This window comes from Sceloporus occidentalis, unplaced genomic scaffold (assembly GCF_023333645.1).
Source record: "Sceloporus occidentalis isolate IW3139 unplaced genomic scaffold, rSceOcc1.0.p SCAF_1, whole genome shotgun sequence".
In the NCBI taxonomy this organism is placed as follows: Eukaryota; Metazoa; Chordata; class Lepidosauria; order Squamata; family Phrynosomatidae; genus Sceloporus; species Sceloporus occidentalis.
The window spans coordinates 22,784,301-22,799,525 of record NW_028316981.1 but is presented as its reverse complement, the minus strand read 5'-3'; the positions used below and the strand labels follow the sequence as shown (position 1 = coordinate 22,799,525).

Genomic DNA, 15,225 nt, shown 5'->3' with positions numbered 1-15,225 from the left:
CTATTATTAGATTATTATAATTATTAGATTATTATTATAATTAACAGATTATTATAATTATTATTATATTTATTTCTTTTCCCAGAACTGGGACTCAGGGCAGCTCACATAATTAAAATAACAATACAATTAAAAACATAGAAAAGTGGTACATTAAAATGGAATTAAATTATTACAATACTAAATAGATTGCTTATTAAAATAATAAAAGACAGTTTAAAAAGATAAAACTGTTTAAAACAACACCCCAAGCTGGTTCTTTAAGAACATTCTGTTTTAAAAACCTGTCTGAACAGCTGGTCTTAACTTGCTGGCGGAAGGCCAACAAGGAGGGAGCCATTCTGGCCTTCCTGGGCAGGGAGTTCCAGAATCTAGGAGCAGCCACATCTCTTCACTAACTGTGCTTGTGATTGGGGTGGGACTGAGAGAAGGGCCTCTCCAAAGGATCTCAGGACCCAAGCCAGCTCATACAGGGAGATACAGTCTGCTAAATAGCCTAGACCTGAGCCATATAAGGCTTTATAGGTCATAACCAGCACTTTGGATTGTGTCTGGAAACAAACTGGCAGCCAATGGAGCTGTTTCAACGGGGGCATTGTAACCTGCCCCAATTAAAGCCTGGCAGCAGCTCTTTGAACCAGTTGCAGTTTCTGAACACTCCTCAAAGGCAGCCCCAAGTAGAGTACATTACAGTAGTCCAAACGGGATGTAACCAAGGCATGTACCACTGAGGCCAGATCTGCTCAAGGAATAGGTGCAGTTGCCACACATGTTTTAAATGTGCAAAAGCACTCCTGGTCACTGCAGAGACTTGGGCCTCCAGGTTCAAAGCTGAGTCCAGGAGTACTTTCAAACTGTGAACCTGCATCTTCAGGGGGAATGTAACCCCATCTAACACAGGCTGGATCTCTATTCACAGGCTGGATCTGCCTTCTGACTGACCAGGAGTACCTCTATCTTGTCTGGATTAAGTTTCAATTTGTTTGCCCTCATCCAGTCTGTCACTGATGACGGCCACTGATTTAAGACCAGGACAGGCTTCTTGGATTGAGGTGGAAATGAGTAGTAGAGTTGAGTGTCATCTGCATATTGATGGCACCGCACTCAAAACTCTGAATGACCTCTCCCAGAGTTTCATGTATGTGTTAAATAGCATAAGGGACAACACAGAACCCTGTGGAACCCCACAGGTCAATGGGCAGGGAGTCAAGCAGGAGTCCCCCAGCACCACCTTCTGGATTCACCCCTCCAAAATCCAGAAACCCCTGGAATTTGAAACCATCACACTTTTTGCCCAAAAACGGTAGGTTGGACACTGGCCAATAAGTATTTATTATAGCGGGAATCAGGGATGGCTTTTTAACAAAGGCCTCACAACTGCCTCCTTTAGGCAAGATGGAACTCTGCCTTGTTGTAAGGAGGCATTGACTACCTCCTTTACCCACTCAGCCAGTCTCCCTCTGGCCTGTTTAATAAGCCATGAAGGAATGTGGTGGCTTTCACCTCTCATATGTTTGCAGTATGATCCCTAATGCCTTTTCCTTTTCCTTTCCTTAATCTACCTTGGACATCTGGCATTTCTCACTCCATATACGGTAAAAGTGTTTGTTGTAGAATTTTGGGCATCGCTTTGCTTGCATGGGAAGTGAATTCAATGGTCCTGTGCTTACTGCTATATCTGGTGTCCCCTGGTGCAATCTTTATACATTCCATTGCTTGTTTTACTATGTCTGGATTCTTCTGATTCATGCTTCTCATAGTCCATGTTCCTGTAATATGTGTTTTACAGCTTTGGACTTTCCTTTTATTTCTGAGCATGTCAGCAGGTGAACTTCCTTTCATCTTAACTCCAGTTGTGTCATTAGCTATTTGTAGTTGCTCTCTGCTGTACCCCAGTAACTCATTGTGTGCCTTCTGACCTGGAAGTATCATTTTATGGCATTGTCATTTACTTCATTTTGGATTTTTTCATCATAGGGTTTTCACAGTAGTAGACATTCACCATGCCTCCTTCTGCACAGTACTAACAAGTGTTAGCTATGGAGTGTCATCCTCCACTACTGCTGCTGCCCAGTAGCTGTTTGGCACATTTAGTCTGGATCCTCAGAAAGAGCCTGTCTGATATGGGACACCCTCCCAGCAGCACTGCTGTCATCTGTGTAGCCTCCTGCCTCACAGGAGCATACAATCTCACCACTGCAGAAAGATGGGAATGGAACACTAAAAAGCCAGAAGTGGAGAGTCAGGAGGTAAGAGATCATCTGTTAATGGGAAGACTTTAAAACACATTTTTCCTTTAAAACACCCTGTTTTAGCAAACTAATGTTAAAATAAATCCATGTTTAAAATACAAGTGATCTTTTAAAAACTGATTAAAAATCAGTCACCACGGAGCTGGAAATCTTTTCTTTTCATGTAGATTGACAGAGCTGCCAAAAAATCATGTGAGTCCTTCATATAGGCAGAAATGTGTGCATTAAATAATTTATGGAAACAATATGTTCATTTTATAGAAAAACACATGGAGAAGTTAACTGAAATTAAGAGTTTTATTTAAGTCAAACACAGACCTGTTGATAGCTGTTTTCTGATGGTCCTCCCTGAATGTCATGAATTTTTACTGCCATTTATTGAGATTTTGAAAACCTTGACATATGAGCCCATAGAGCTGGAAGTGACACTATTTGAAAGCAAAGATATAGCCATGTTAGTCTGTAGAATCAGAACGTAGAGAGATCTTGTAGCAGCTTTGAGACTAACCAAACCTCTTAAAGAAGAGCCTCAGCAAAAGAAGAGCCTCTTCCACCTCTCTTGCAACCTTGAATCAAATTTTGGGAGAAAGGCAGGATATAAATCCAATAAATAAATAACAAATAGATCTTCCTCCTCCTCAGAGTTCTTCTACCTGATTGCCCGCTTCCTCCAGGCCAGGCTTTGTAAGAAAACCTGGATATTATAAAGATCTGCCCAGAGACATAAATTTTAGCTGTGAAAAAGAGGGCAGGTCCTGGAAAAGGAGGTAAGGTAACTCTAAGCTTGCAGGTCAAGGGGCTGAGGAACTTGCAGCTTGACCAGAGAGAAAGCAGAAGATATGTCTTGCTACTATAGAACTTGTAAAGGTTAATCACCCTTTGAGATTATAGTAATACTCAAGCAATTAATTTCTCCCCAGCAATTATTTTGGCCTCTTTCTTTGTAAATCAGCAAGAATGAAATATGAAGTTGTAGGGAAATACATATTTTTCATAAATTGCATGCGCCAAAGCTAGGGAAGTTTTGCAGAATTTGAAACAGGATCTATTCTATACAATATGTGGGAAATCCAGAATTTCCAAGGGCAGAGGGAACATTAAAAGGAGCCCCTTGCCATCTGAAATACCTCATGCTGCCTTTTGGAGGTTTAGAGACTCACATCTCTGTTACTCTTGCCATTTCAAGGAATTATTGAGCAGAGCTCAGCAGATTATCATCTTGGGTGTCAGGATATTTAACTCACTCTTGAATCAATGCATTTAAATTTAAAAATTACTGGCACTTGAATGGACAATTTCATCTGCCAGCCGAAAACACTAACTCCATTTAAAACAGCATTGAAAGCATATCTCTTCTGGCAGGTCTACCCAATGTCAGTTCTGTGCAAATGCCTGGGGAAAACAACTGGGTAGACTTGGGAAGGAATTTTTTTGCATTTTGATGTTGTTATAACAATAGCAAGTACATTTCTATACCGCTTATCAGTGAACTAAGCACTCTCTAAGCAGTTTACAACATGTAAGCTAATTACCCTCAACAAGCTACCGTAGGTACTCATTTTAGTGACCTACAGAAGAATACAAGGCTGAGTGGATCTAGGAGCCCTGCCTGGGATCGAACTCACAGCCTTGTGGCTGCAGTACAATCATTTAACCGTTGCTCCACCAGGGCTCCTTTTGTTGTTGTTGTTGTTGTTGTTGGACAGATGAAGTTTAAGTGTGTGAAAAGTTTGAATTGTTTTGTGCTTTTATTACTACACTGTGTAACTCAAATGCCTCAGTTCTAACAAGAGTGCCATACGGTGAACTGCTTTGGCTTCTTAATAAAGCATGGCATTTTTTGGACAGAAGTTTTGGATTTTTGAGCAAAAGTCTGCCTGTACATGACATGTTCATGAGGTGGTACTGGAAGGAGGGAGCAGGCCCCAGCCAGTCAGTGGTGCTGATGCACTTCATGCCCTAAGCCTGGCTAGCTGCAATCTGGCCATGCATTTGAGCCCCATCACACTCCCACTACCATACATTCTCTTTGCCCCTGAAAACCTTCTGAAGGCACTAGTTCTGGAGCAAGAGCAATATCCAGGACACAGGAGGGAGAACACCAGGCAAAGGAATGGTTGCTCCATTCAGGTTAGACATCATTGGCACTGGAAATGAAGGTGAGATTCTTTGCCTTCAGTATCCCAATATCATTGTCAAACTGGAGACTTTTCCTTAGTCAGGTGGGTGACCTCAGATCCAGGAGTGGCGGAGGACCTGGAAACTGTGGTACACGCTCTGCTAACCTCACAGCTTGACTTCTGCAATACTCTCTACATGGGGCTACCCTTGTGCCTAGTCCAGAAACTTCAGTTTGTTCAGAATATGGCAGCTAGCTTGGTCACTGGAAAAATCAGAAGTGACCACATAACACCTATTTTAAAATCACTCCACTGGCTGCCTATTAGTTTCTGGGTGCAGTACAAAGTGTTGTAATGACCTTTAAAGCCCTACATGGCATGGGTCCAACCTATCTACAGGACCAGCTCCTTCTGTACATTACACCCTGCACATTCAGGTCCTCCAGGAAGAATCTGTTACAACCTACAAAGACCAGGTTGACTGCAACTACCCAGAGGGACTTTTCTTCAAACACTCCCAGATTATGGAATGGCCTGCCAGAGGAGATCCATCCAAAAGGCTGTGAAGACGGACAGATCTCTTCCGGCAGACCTTTCCTGAATAGCAAACCCGGCCACCAATTAAATCCACCATCTCACTGAGTACTCTGTAGCCCCGTTTGCCTGTCTCTGATTATTTTAATGTATTGCTTTAATGGTTAATGTGTTTAATTGAAGTTTTACGGGAGGGAGAGAATAATTGGGATATTGGGTATTGTATGCTTTCTTTTAATTGTAAGCTGCCTCAATTGTCTTTCTGATGGAGAAGTGGGGTAAAAATAAAACTATTATTATTATTATTATTATTAAGATGAAAGGCAGTGGGTCAGATGAACAGAGACAGAGAATGACAGGAGCCAACACTCAGCTCTGCAGTCACTGCTGTGTCCACTCTCATGTGCTCCGAATCTCCAGGGGGCTCAAGAACTCTTTATTCGGGGGGAATTGGACCAAGTGCATAGAATCCAGAGTCAACCAACCACTGGCATCTGAGCTACAGACTGTGCAGATACCCAGGTCATTTCAGCACAGCTTGCATTACTATGGCAAAATGTATTGTACTTCTATGTGTATAATAGTAAGGATTTTTGAATCTGGAGCTTTTTATTAATAAATTAGCAGATTTACATTTTACACAATCTGGTGTCATCATATCTCCTTTTGGGGTGATGGATTTCCCTTAGGTGTGTGGTCATTCTTCCCATTATATCATACTATCATGACAAAAAAATCTTTATGATGAGTGTTTATTTTCATTGACATTCACACTTTAAGCAGCAGAGTTATTATATCATCTAACAGGTATTTGTAGACACATCGATGATGGTGGTGGTTTCTTGACAATACTTGGATTGTTTCCCACTAGTGCCACAAACACTTTGAAACTACCCGGTTGGGCTGTATATTCTCTACAACCCTAGCCCTCTTCAAGTATGCAGTTATAAAAGGAACCTATGTACTATGGATACTCAAAAACCTGGATGGGGACAGAAAGACAGCATTTGACTAGTATCTGTGATTGTCACCAGAATGAATAGGACATTTGGTTTTGCTCTTTCACAACCACTGCCACAAAACCCCAGCTATTTAGAAGTGGAAGAAGTCCATCAAGCAATGAGTTCCTCTTTTGAAGGCTCAGTTCATTTTCACTGCTCCTAGAATTCAGGCTTAGTGGCCCTGAGGTGAATGCCACTTGCTGCCCTTATCGCAGATTTCATTGCAGTGTCGATCCAAGCATGAGGGTGGGCTGTGTGTTCTCCTGCAAAGTAGACCCTTCCTTCATTCTGAAACAAGGCCTTAAAAAAATGGCTGAACTGGTAAGGGGTGGGGGAAGCAAAGGCCCCCATGGAAAATTTGTCTAGGGCCCATTTCTGAATCACATGCCTGTTGCAGACAGATTTGAGATAATCTTTGGAAATATTGTGGACTTCTGATAGGTCATCCAGCACCAAATCAATGCATTTTTCATCACTGAGGGGAACGAAGAAATCAGCATCATCATGCCAAGTGTAAGAAACTAGGATGACTCCAAGGCCACTGGCAAAATCATGGTTTGGATAGTAGATAACCCGGGATGGATGGTCTGTGAATGACCTCCCACCTCGAATCCCCTCTTTCTCCCAAAATCTGTCTGTGCAAGCCAAAGCAATTTTAGTGGAGCTTGCATAATGGAAGGAGCGCAAGGCATGAGCCTTTGTATGGGAAAGGGGAGGCTGGAATTTGATGAGTCGTGTAGCTTTGGTTGTAGCTGTGACAAGGACATAGTCAGCAGTCAGCCATTGCAAGGCCTTTTTATCCAGTTTGCGGAAAAACACCCTCACTTTCCTGTCCGAGCGAACAATCCTCTCCACTCTGCTGTTGAAGCGAATTATTCCACGTAGTTCTTGGAGGAAGGCATTGGGGAGCAGGTCAAATCCACCTGTGATTTCCTCAAAACTAAAGAAGAGAAGAAGAAAGGGAAGATGAAAATGGTAAATGGATAAACTGATTAAACCACAGTCAATAAAGCTCCATTCCCTACATTGGCTTCCTGTCTAAGGTGTGAGACACACCACCCAAAAGCGGCGTGCTGGTACTAAAACTGGGGTTCTACAGCACATGGCAACCGCATGCTCCGGAACCCTAGTCCGTATGGGCATCGTCATCATGGCGGCATCCTGTCCACATGGGTGCCACCATGATGATGATGACACCACATAGCGTCTGCACGTCGCTGCATGTTGCGTGTGTCACAAGTGTGCCAATGGCGCACTTGTGACATATGCAACATGCCACAAAAAGAACTCAGAAGAACCGGGGTTTTTTTACTGTGGAAGGACGCCACACAGTTTGGCAGCTTCTGTGTCCTTCTGCGGTTAAAATGGGCAAGTGCAGACCACTGTTTCAGGGCAGTCTGTACTGCCCCTTAAACAAAATCTTCCTCAACTCCAAAAGTGTCTGAGGCCTTGATCCTCTTAATCTGCCTTCATATACCTTCTGACACAGTCGAACCTGTGACCTTTTCCTTGCCAACTCCACCAACCTCTGCTAAGGAAGTCTCTTAGGAGCTATTCAGACAAGGCTCATTCCGGCCTAGTTCCTTGGACTGTTTCCTCCCATTTCATATTAAAAGTCATCCAAGCATGGAAAATTTGGTACTGTTTCTGAAACCCACCCAACAAGCTTTTTTTAAAAAAAAGTTGACTTTTTAATTATGTTTGTGTCCCATAGTCCAGGTTGTTTTCTGACCAGGAGAGGTTGTTGTTGTTGCTATTGTTGTTTTTCCATATCAAGAAAGAGACTGAAAACAGGCCTGATTTATATCCTTGTTTAAAAAAAGGCCTCTTCAGGGCCTAAAAAGCTCAAAGTGGTCATAGTCAATTCTAGTCACCCATATTAAATTCTAGTCGCTAGTCAGTATTTAGCAAAATACCTAGGAAATAGATTTCCTCTGCATGTCTGCTAGTTACCTTCTTCTGTCTGTTGGTCACTAATAGGTAGGGTTGCCATAAGTCAGGACCTCCAAACCGGGACAAATGTAGGACAAATGTAGGACAACATTTTCAAATGTAGGGCACATTTTATAAAAAATGGAGGACATGCAAAACATTGATGCTTTTTAAAAAATGTTAATATAAATGCATGTTTCTTAGGCATGATCAAAATGGAGGATATTTGGGCATTATTCCTAGACAGATGGCAGAAATGGACTTCCTTTTCTGCCCAAACCACCCCCCTCCATTCCAAAACACACACAACAGCACATTTGGGCATTTCACGTGGCTTTACTTAACATGGCCTCTTGCGTATTTCAGAGGCTTATTCCATAATCAAACCCCTTGAGTTTAACACTTAGCATGGTTTAACATGGCTATGCATATTGAACATGTCAAAGTGGTTTCACAAGAAGTGGATTTGCCGTTTCAGGTTTCTTGCACCAACTCTACTTCTCAGAAGTGTGTACTTAGTCAAGGGACTTTGATTTTTTTTCACTGCACATGAATTTGTAAAAATCAGAGCAGCTAACATTGGCCATGCCTGAGAGGCTTGCTAATATCAATCTCACCATCATCATCATCATCACCATCATTGTCACAACAAGGGAGACTTGTTAGCATTAAAAGCACAAAAAATACACCAAAACCACACTTTGGAAGGTGACACTCTCTCAACTTCAGAAGCTGACTCATATCACATCATCACCACACTATCATTGCTGAAGCAAGAGAGAATTGTTAGCATTAAAAGCATCAAAAATACACAGAAAAGGCACTTTAAAATGCACTTTAAAAATGCAGTTTAAAAAATACAGCTTAAAAGTGCACTTTAAAAATACAGTCCTCCTCATTAGCCCTGCGCGCGGCTCTGCAAGGGCCAGCAAAGGCAACCTCATCGATCCGGGACAAGGAGGAAACCGTGCAGGGACGCCCCCTAGTGGTCAAAACCTGGGATTGTCCCGCCCCCAGCCGGGTTATGGCAACCCTACCAATAGGGCCATTGGTCCTATTGAGGTGAGAGCTAATCAGTTTGAGATAATAATAAAGTAATGCCTTTGCTTCTAAAACAAAACATGCCTAGTCCAAGAGGTGGATGAAAGGCTCTCCTGCCATCTTAACTGCTACCACCCTGGCCTTGGAGGGAAAGCAGAAGAGAGAGGCAAAGCCCCATCATGCCTAGATCCAGAAGCATATGAAGGCCCTCCCTCCATCCCAACTACTACTGCCCTGGCTAGACTTGATCCTCTTCACCACTGCCATTCCCTTCTCCTTTTGTGCCATGTCTTTTTAGATTGTAAACCTGAGGGCAGGCAACTGTCAATTAGCAATCTGCAGAACACTCTGAAAGCCTTTGTGGCTGAAAAGTGGCATATAAATACTCTAAATAAATAAATAAAAACATTTTTTCACTTCACATCAGTCAAGAGAATGTAAATCCTTCTTATTTACCTGTTGTCATCTGAAAAGATCACATACTCCAAGACAGAGTTAAGAAACGAAATGTGGAACCCAGAATCTTCATTCAAGAGGTCACCAATCATATCCACTGCCCCTCTGCTCAGTTTTCCTTCTTTAAGTAAGTATTCCTAATTGCAGGAAAATGAGATTTGGAGCAGAATGGTTGATTAAATAAAAGTACAAATGCTTCTTTTTTTTACTTTAACTCATTTATACTCAAATGTTTTTCCCCCCTCCACCACCCCAAAAATGAGCACAGTGTTAGATCCTGCTGGCAGGAGGGAAGTCATCTTTGTGGATTCTACATTACTTCCTCTGCATCTCTAGTTCCTCTCAATGAAATCAGAATTTCATGTCCTCTCCCTCTTTATCTTTATGGGTCACTGGTATGCTAAATGAGCTCTCTAGGTGAAAAGAAACTTGACTGAGTGGCATGGGAAAGAATATAGGATACTTGGAGATATATCTGGCTTTGCCCAGATTACGATTGATTATTTCAGTTCTATGAATGTAACAAAGACATGTCTTGTAGCACCAAGGCTCCTTATACGTGATTTTATGCCAATTTCAGTCACAATAGAATAAACACAGGAATTTTGCAAAAAATAGCTGATGTTTGCTGATCAATCCTGAGCTTTCATGACAAAGTTCAAGAAGTCCATTTATGTCCAAATATCAGGTTCTGTCAAAATCAACTCATAAATTAAAATTTTTACAGAAATCTAAAGTCTTTGTGGGATAACTGGAGTTGTGCTGATTAGAGTATATTTTATTTCCAAAGACAAGCAAATGCCCATTTCTCTTACCTTGGTTGAATAAGAGTCATATTTGTCCTTCAGACTTGTACAGTTTTTTGTTACCTGTGCAAAACAGATGAAAAGAATTGATAAGGGAAATATATGCAATCCCTCCCATTAAATGTGTGTTGTTGCTGTTTTTGTTTCCTAAGTTATGAAAAACAGTGAGTGCTGTCAATGCATCCAGAGTCATTAAAAAGGCCAGAAAGTCTCTGATTTCAGCAGGTGAAACTTTCATGACAAGCAACATCTGCTGAAATTCCCTACCTATTAGCATACATTACCTTTTCAGATTAGGCTTTCTGCATGATTGTGCTTCATACTCCAAATAAGATCGCTTACAATTTTGGGTGCTCTTTAGCTTCAAGCAGAGATGCACCAGAGGTGTATAAAATTAGACATGGAATGGAGAAGGTAAGGATCTCTTCTCAAACTCAGAATAATGAGGTAATAAACTGGATGGTGTATAACCAAGACCTTAAAGAGGCATGACACCCACTTATTTCATTGGACCTATCAAACATAATGCTATCCGTGGGTTTTGTTTTTGGGTTGCTATCTTTTTAATCTTTTAAAAAGAGGTTTTGTTTGTTTGTTTGGAGGCACCTTATCTTGGATTTCAGATTGTTTTGTAGATGAATAGCATTTACAGATGTCAGAATGCAAACAATGAATGAAAAAAATAACATTTTGATTTGAGGTTTTGAGAAGATGTGATAAAAGATTTAAAAAAAATTAGATTGAGAATTGAAAACATAAGAGGAGGAAATGTAAAAAGACCTAGAAAAGAAGAGTCTGAATTTTCTGCTGGACTGGAATTCTGTCAATCTTGAGTTAATGTTCCAAAACAAGTGTTTGTAAAGGACATACCTTATCTAGCGTTTCCACATAGAGCTGATCAGGACTCTTCCCCATCTCACTGGGATCCAGCTGATATCCAAAGAGGTTCCCGTTTGCATTCACAGCTGCCACCTTTTGCCTTCTATTTCTAAACAAATACCAGGCATTCTCATCGGTCTGAGCAAATGAGTTCAATGTGAGATTGAATTTCTTGAGATATTCACGAATAATTCTGAAAAAACAGAACAGCCACAGAGCAAGAGAGAAAGCTTTCTTAAAACTAAGACAATGTCACATGAGTGTACATGAAACTTCCATATCCAGGGATCTCAGTAAACAAGCCAATGAAAATTAGAAGAGCAAATAACAGAGGACAGGCATAAGATATATCTCAGTACACATTGCTGTGTCTCAACACAACAGGGCCAATTTGCTAACTTTCCCTTTCTAGTTGCTTATCCATGTGCTAAATCTAAATACACAAGTGTGACACAGAAGCAGATTTTGAAGTGCAGACATTCATTGTGACAATACCTGTAGCCATCCTCAACTCCCTAGCGTACCCCAAAATAAAGACAGCTGTGCTGAGCCTTATCGAAATATGCATATGGTGTTTACTGTATTCCCCATCACCATGAATGGATGCAAGAGCTGGACAGTGAAGAAAGAGGATAAGAAGAAAATCAACTCATTTGTGATTTGGTGCTGGAGAAGAGTGCTAAGGATACCATGGGTAGCCAAAAAAAAGAAATAAATGGGTCCTGGAATAGATCAAGACTGAAATCTCCCTAGAAGCCAAGATGATCAAATTGAAGTTGTCGTACTTCAGATACATCATGAGAATGCATGACTCATTAAAAAGGCAATGATGCTAGGAAAGGTGGAGGGAAGTAGAAAGAGATGTAAATCACAAGCTAGATGAATACATTTATTTACAGAGGTTACAAGTATGAATTTAGAGTCTTAAGTAGAGCAGTGAAGGCTAGGTGTGTTAGAGATGTCTCATCAACAGAGTCTCCAGGGGTTGGATTCAACTCAAGGGCCGGTAACAACAACAACAAAATTATTTAAGTGTATAAGGCCTAAATACACAAAAGGCACCCGATCCCATCTGATCGTGGAAACCAAGCAGGATCAGGCCTAGTTAGTACTTGCACAGGAGCATTCCAATGAATACCTGGGGCTGTAGACTATATTTTGGAGGAAGGATATGGCAAAACCACCTCTGAGTATTTTTTACCTAAGGAATACTCTATGACATTCATGGAGTCACCATAAATCAACAGACAACTTGAAGTCTCTCTCTCTCTCTCTCTCTCACACACACACACACACACACACAAAGGTGTTAGCTTTTTTACAAAAGAGAGCAGGACTTGGGCATGTGCATGTGCATGTGCAGAGATATGAAAGTTAGTCCAAAAGTATTAATGGGTTTAGTTCATCATTAATAAGCTAGAGGGGAAAATCTAACTTGGTTATGTTTACATAGAAGTAGGGAAAACCTACAGTGTTTACATTTAAGGGTTGTTTAAGTTTAAGGTAATTACAAGACCAAAATGTCAAAATACTATTGACGATTTTACTCAAATTCCCCCTCCGCCGTCCATATCTTGAGCTTGGAAAAGAAGGAGACATTTTAGAAAACCCAATTTCTTATCCACCCCACTAAACCTCTTCTTTTCTGTTTCTCCCTCCCTCATAAATGGATCCCCTCAACATTAACTTTAAAGGCACTACCCAAAGGCCTGGGCCTCTGCTGGGGATTGTGGTCAGCACCGTGGACAGTTCCTTCTAAGTTCAGACTGACACCTGGAGTTAATTGACTGATCCTCGCAATATCACAATTAGATGCCGATAACAAAACATCCACAACACACCCTCAACTTGATGTGCCATGCACTAAGGTCCTTGTATCTTACCTGTGGGCCTTGGGCAGACGCATAGGGCCCAAATCCACATACCAGTCTTTCTCTCGATAGGTCTTTATCCGTCCCCCTACTCGGTTACTAACTTCAAGAATGTGAACCTAGGAATGAAAGACCCATGCTTAATTTTGACTCACTCTGCCAGTTTCTTCCAGAAGTATACATACCTCTGGATCATACTGGTGCACAACAAGCATTTCAGTGCTCAACTAAGAAAGGGACCACACTTACAAAATTATCATTCCAAAACAAAGCAGCTTTGTAGGCAGAAAGTCTCAGATTCAGTCCTTGCCATACTCCATTGAAAAGGTATAACAGTAAGAGAAATTGAAAGATGTTTTCACAGTATTTATTGTGTAGACTTGCAGAGATCCACTCACACACAACGAGAGCTAATTAACATACACTATTGTGTAAAATGTCTACATTGCCAAAGGCCCTAAATCATGTTGATGGAGCATAGCTCTCCACTGGCATACTTATAACAGGCATGGCAGCATTTCCTTTGCCCATCAATTTCCTCCACTAAGCACCAACAGCCAGACAGCTGGTGGGCACTGAAGAAGACCTTGATGGCGAAATGGCTGTACAACGTCTTGCTACCTAGCTTTCTTCCTGACCTCAGTTATTGCCATTTATTTGAATCATTGCCTCTTATTGACTGCCATGGATTAATAAATTGTCTTATAATCATATTTGATGACAAAGATTCTACAGAACTGTATGCACTCTTCCAGAAGAGGATTTTTTTAGCTGCTGCCATACTTAGTTTACAGCAGAACATCGGAAGATTTGGACTATTCATTATCAATTTCTTTGGTAGCTATATGTATGGTGATTTAATATTTCACTATCATTAGATGTTGGTGTTAACACATATGAATATATTTTGATATATAAATGTTTCCCAGTATGTTCATTAGTTCCTAGTACACATACTTTGGGACACATAGTGTTGGGACACTTTGCTATTCTCTCCCCATTGCTTTGGACTAGTGTTAGTGAAACCCTCCTGTCGTGTTTGGCTGCTTTCCAGCACCAGGGGAAGGAGTAGCAGCCTCTGCTCCTAGTGTAAGGCTGATTCTACTTCCTTTGTGCAGGAGGAGGTACTGGATTCCTCCTTGCCCGAAGTACAAAAAAGTACCCACATAAGCATAAATACAAAACACGTGGCATAGAGCAGTGGTTACAAATATAAAATAATATATATTCCTATGGGGAGGGGGGACACAAATCTGAACAAATTATGTACATATCTGTGAGCAGAGGAAATAGTTTTACAAAGTTTTACAGTACTTGAGAATTACAACAGGTGTTTCTTCTGAGATCTTCAGCAGTGGCAATCTGAAGTGCCAATCTGCATCTATATCTTTTCACATTCTGATAGCTGTAAAATTCTAATTGTTGCTCCTAGACACTGTGTTGGCTGCCTAAGGAACAGTGTTCCTTGCTGCTGACACAAGCCCCACCAGCCACTTTGAAAAGATGTTTCAGTATAATTACCTGATGGCCAGCATCCTTCAGTAATTTGGCAGCAGTGAGTCCACTTATTCCAGCCCCAACAATCACAACAATCTTTGGCTCGGAAGTCTTACTCAGCCCGTTTTTGGAAATGTTTAGCAGCTCCTCATAGTCAGGGTCATCAAGGCAGCCCATCCATTCTTCATGTTTGGTAGCGTGATTTCTGGAGATTAAGGCTGCCACAAGCAGTAAGAATGGCAGAAATGCTAAAAGAAAGAAAACAAATTATTCTGCCAGGGAAAGAGAAAGCTAATCAAGAAAACATAAAAGCAACCCCTGATGAAATCATTTGACCCCTGCATTTTAGCACTATTGACTCCGAAATGTTTTCCTAGGAGATGTTTAATTTCACTGAAATAACTCACTGGGTTCTTTGGCTGATCACAAAATAGGTAGTGATGTAGTGTGACTTTTCTTTTAAGGGAGTTGAAGAATGATGTGCCAAATTGGCCAAAGAAGCGTCATAACTTCATGACAATCTCTTCTCAAAAGAAAACTGGATATACTACTGTAACTATATGACTACACACAGCCATCCCTTAAATCACTTGCCTGCCTAAAATGCAAGTGATCTTCCACTGCAACTGCTTTATTTAACATCTGCTTTGTGCCAACAATACCCAAGTGTATTTCTCTTAGAATATCCATTTCCCACTACCTGTTTTAATTTAGTTTAGCAAATTCCTTGTGATCTTACTTGCACAGTTTGTCCTTGCTCAAGATCTTTGGCAATACATGTCCCTATTCCCCCACAAATATGAATTGTTAACCTTTTGTAAGAAGTACAGTGGGGA

At 41.1% G+C, this 15,225-nt stretch overlaps 1 protein-coding gene across 1 annotated transcript; it reads right to left on the bottom strand.

Moving 5' to 3' along the window:
• Positions 1 to 5,905: 5,905 nt before the first annotated feature.
• On the bottom strand, positions 5,906 to 14,581 carry LOC149321165 (L-amino-acid oxidase-like). The gene is made up of 6 exons (XM_089492057.1): positions 14,414 to 14,581; positions 12,905 to 13,011; positions 11,013 to 11,214; positions 10,152 to 10,205; positions 9,337 to 9,473; positions 5,906 to 6,847 (listed from the first exon to the last, which is right to left on the bottom strand). The coding sequence occupies exons 1-6, from the start codon at positions 14,564 to 14,566 to the stop codon at positions 6,067 to 6,069; spliced, it is 1,434 nt and encodes a 477-aa protein (XP_089348183.1). The 5' UTR covers positions 14,567 to 14,581; the 3' UTR covers positions 5,906 to 6,066.
• Between the last annotated feature and the right edge of the window lie 644 nt (positions 14,582 to 15,225).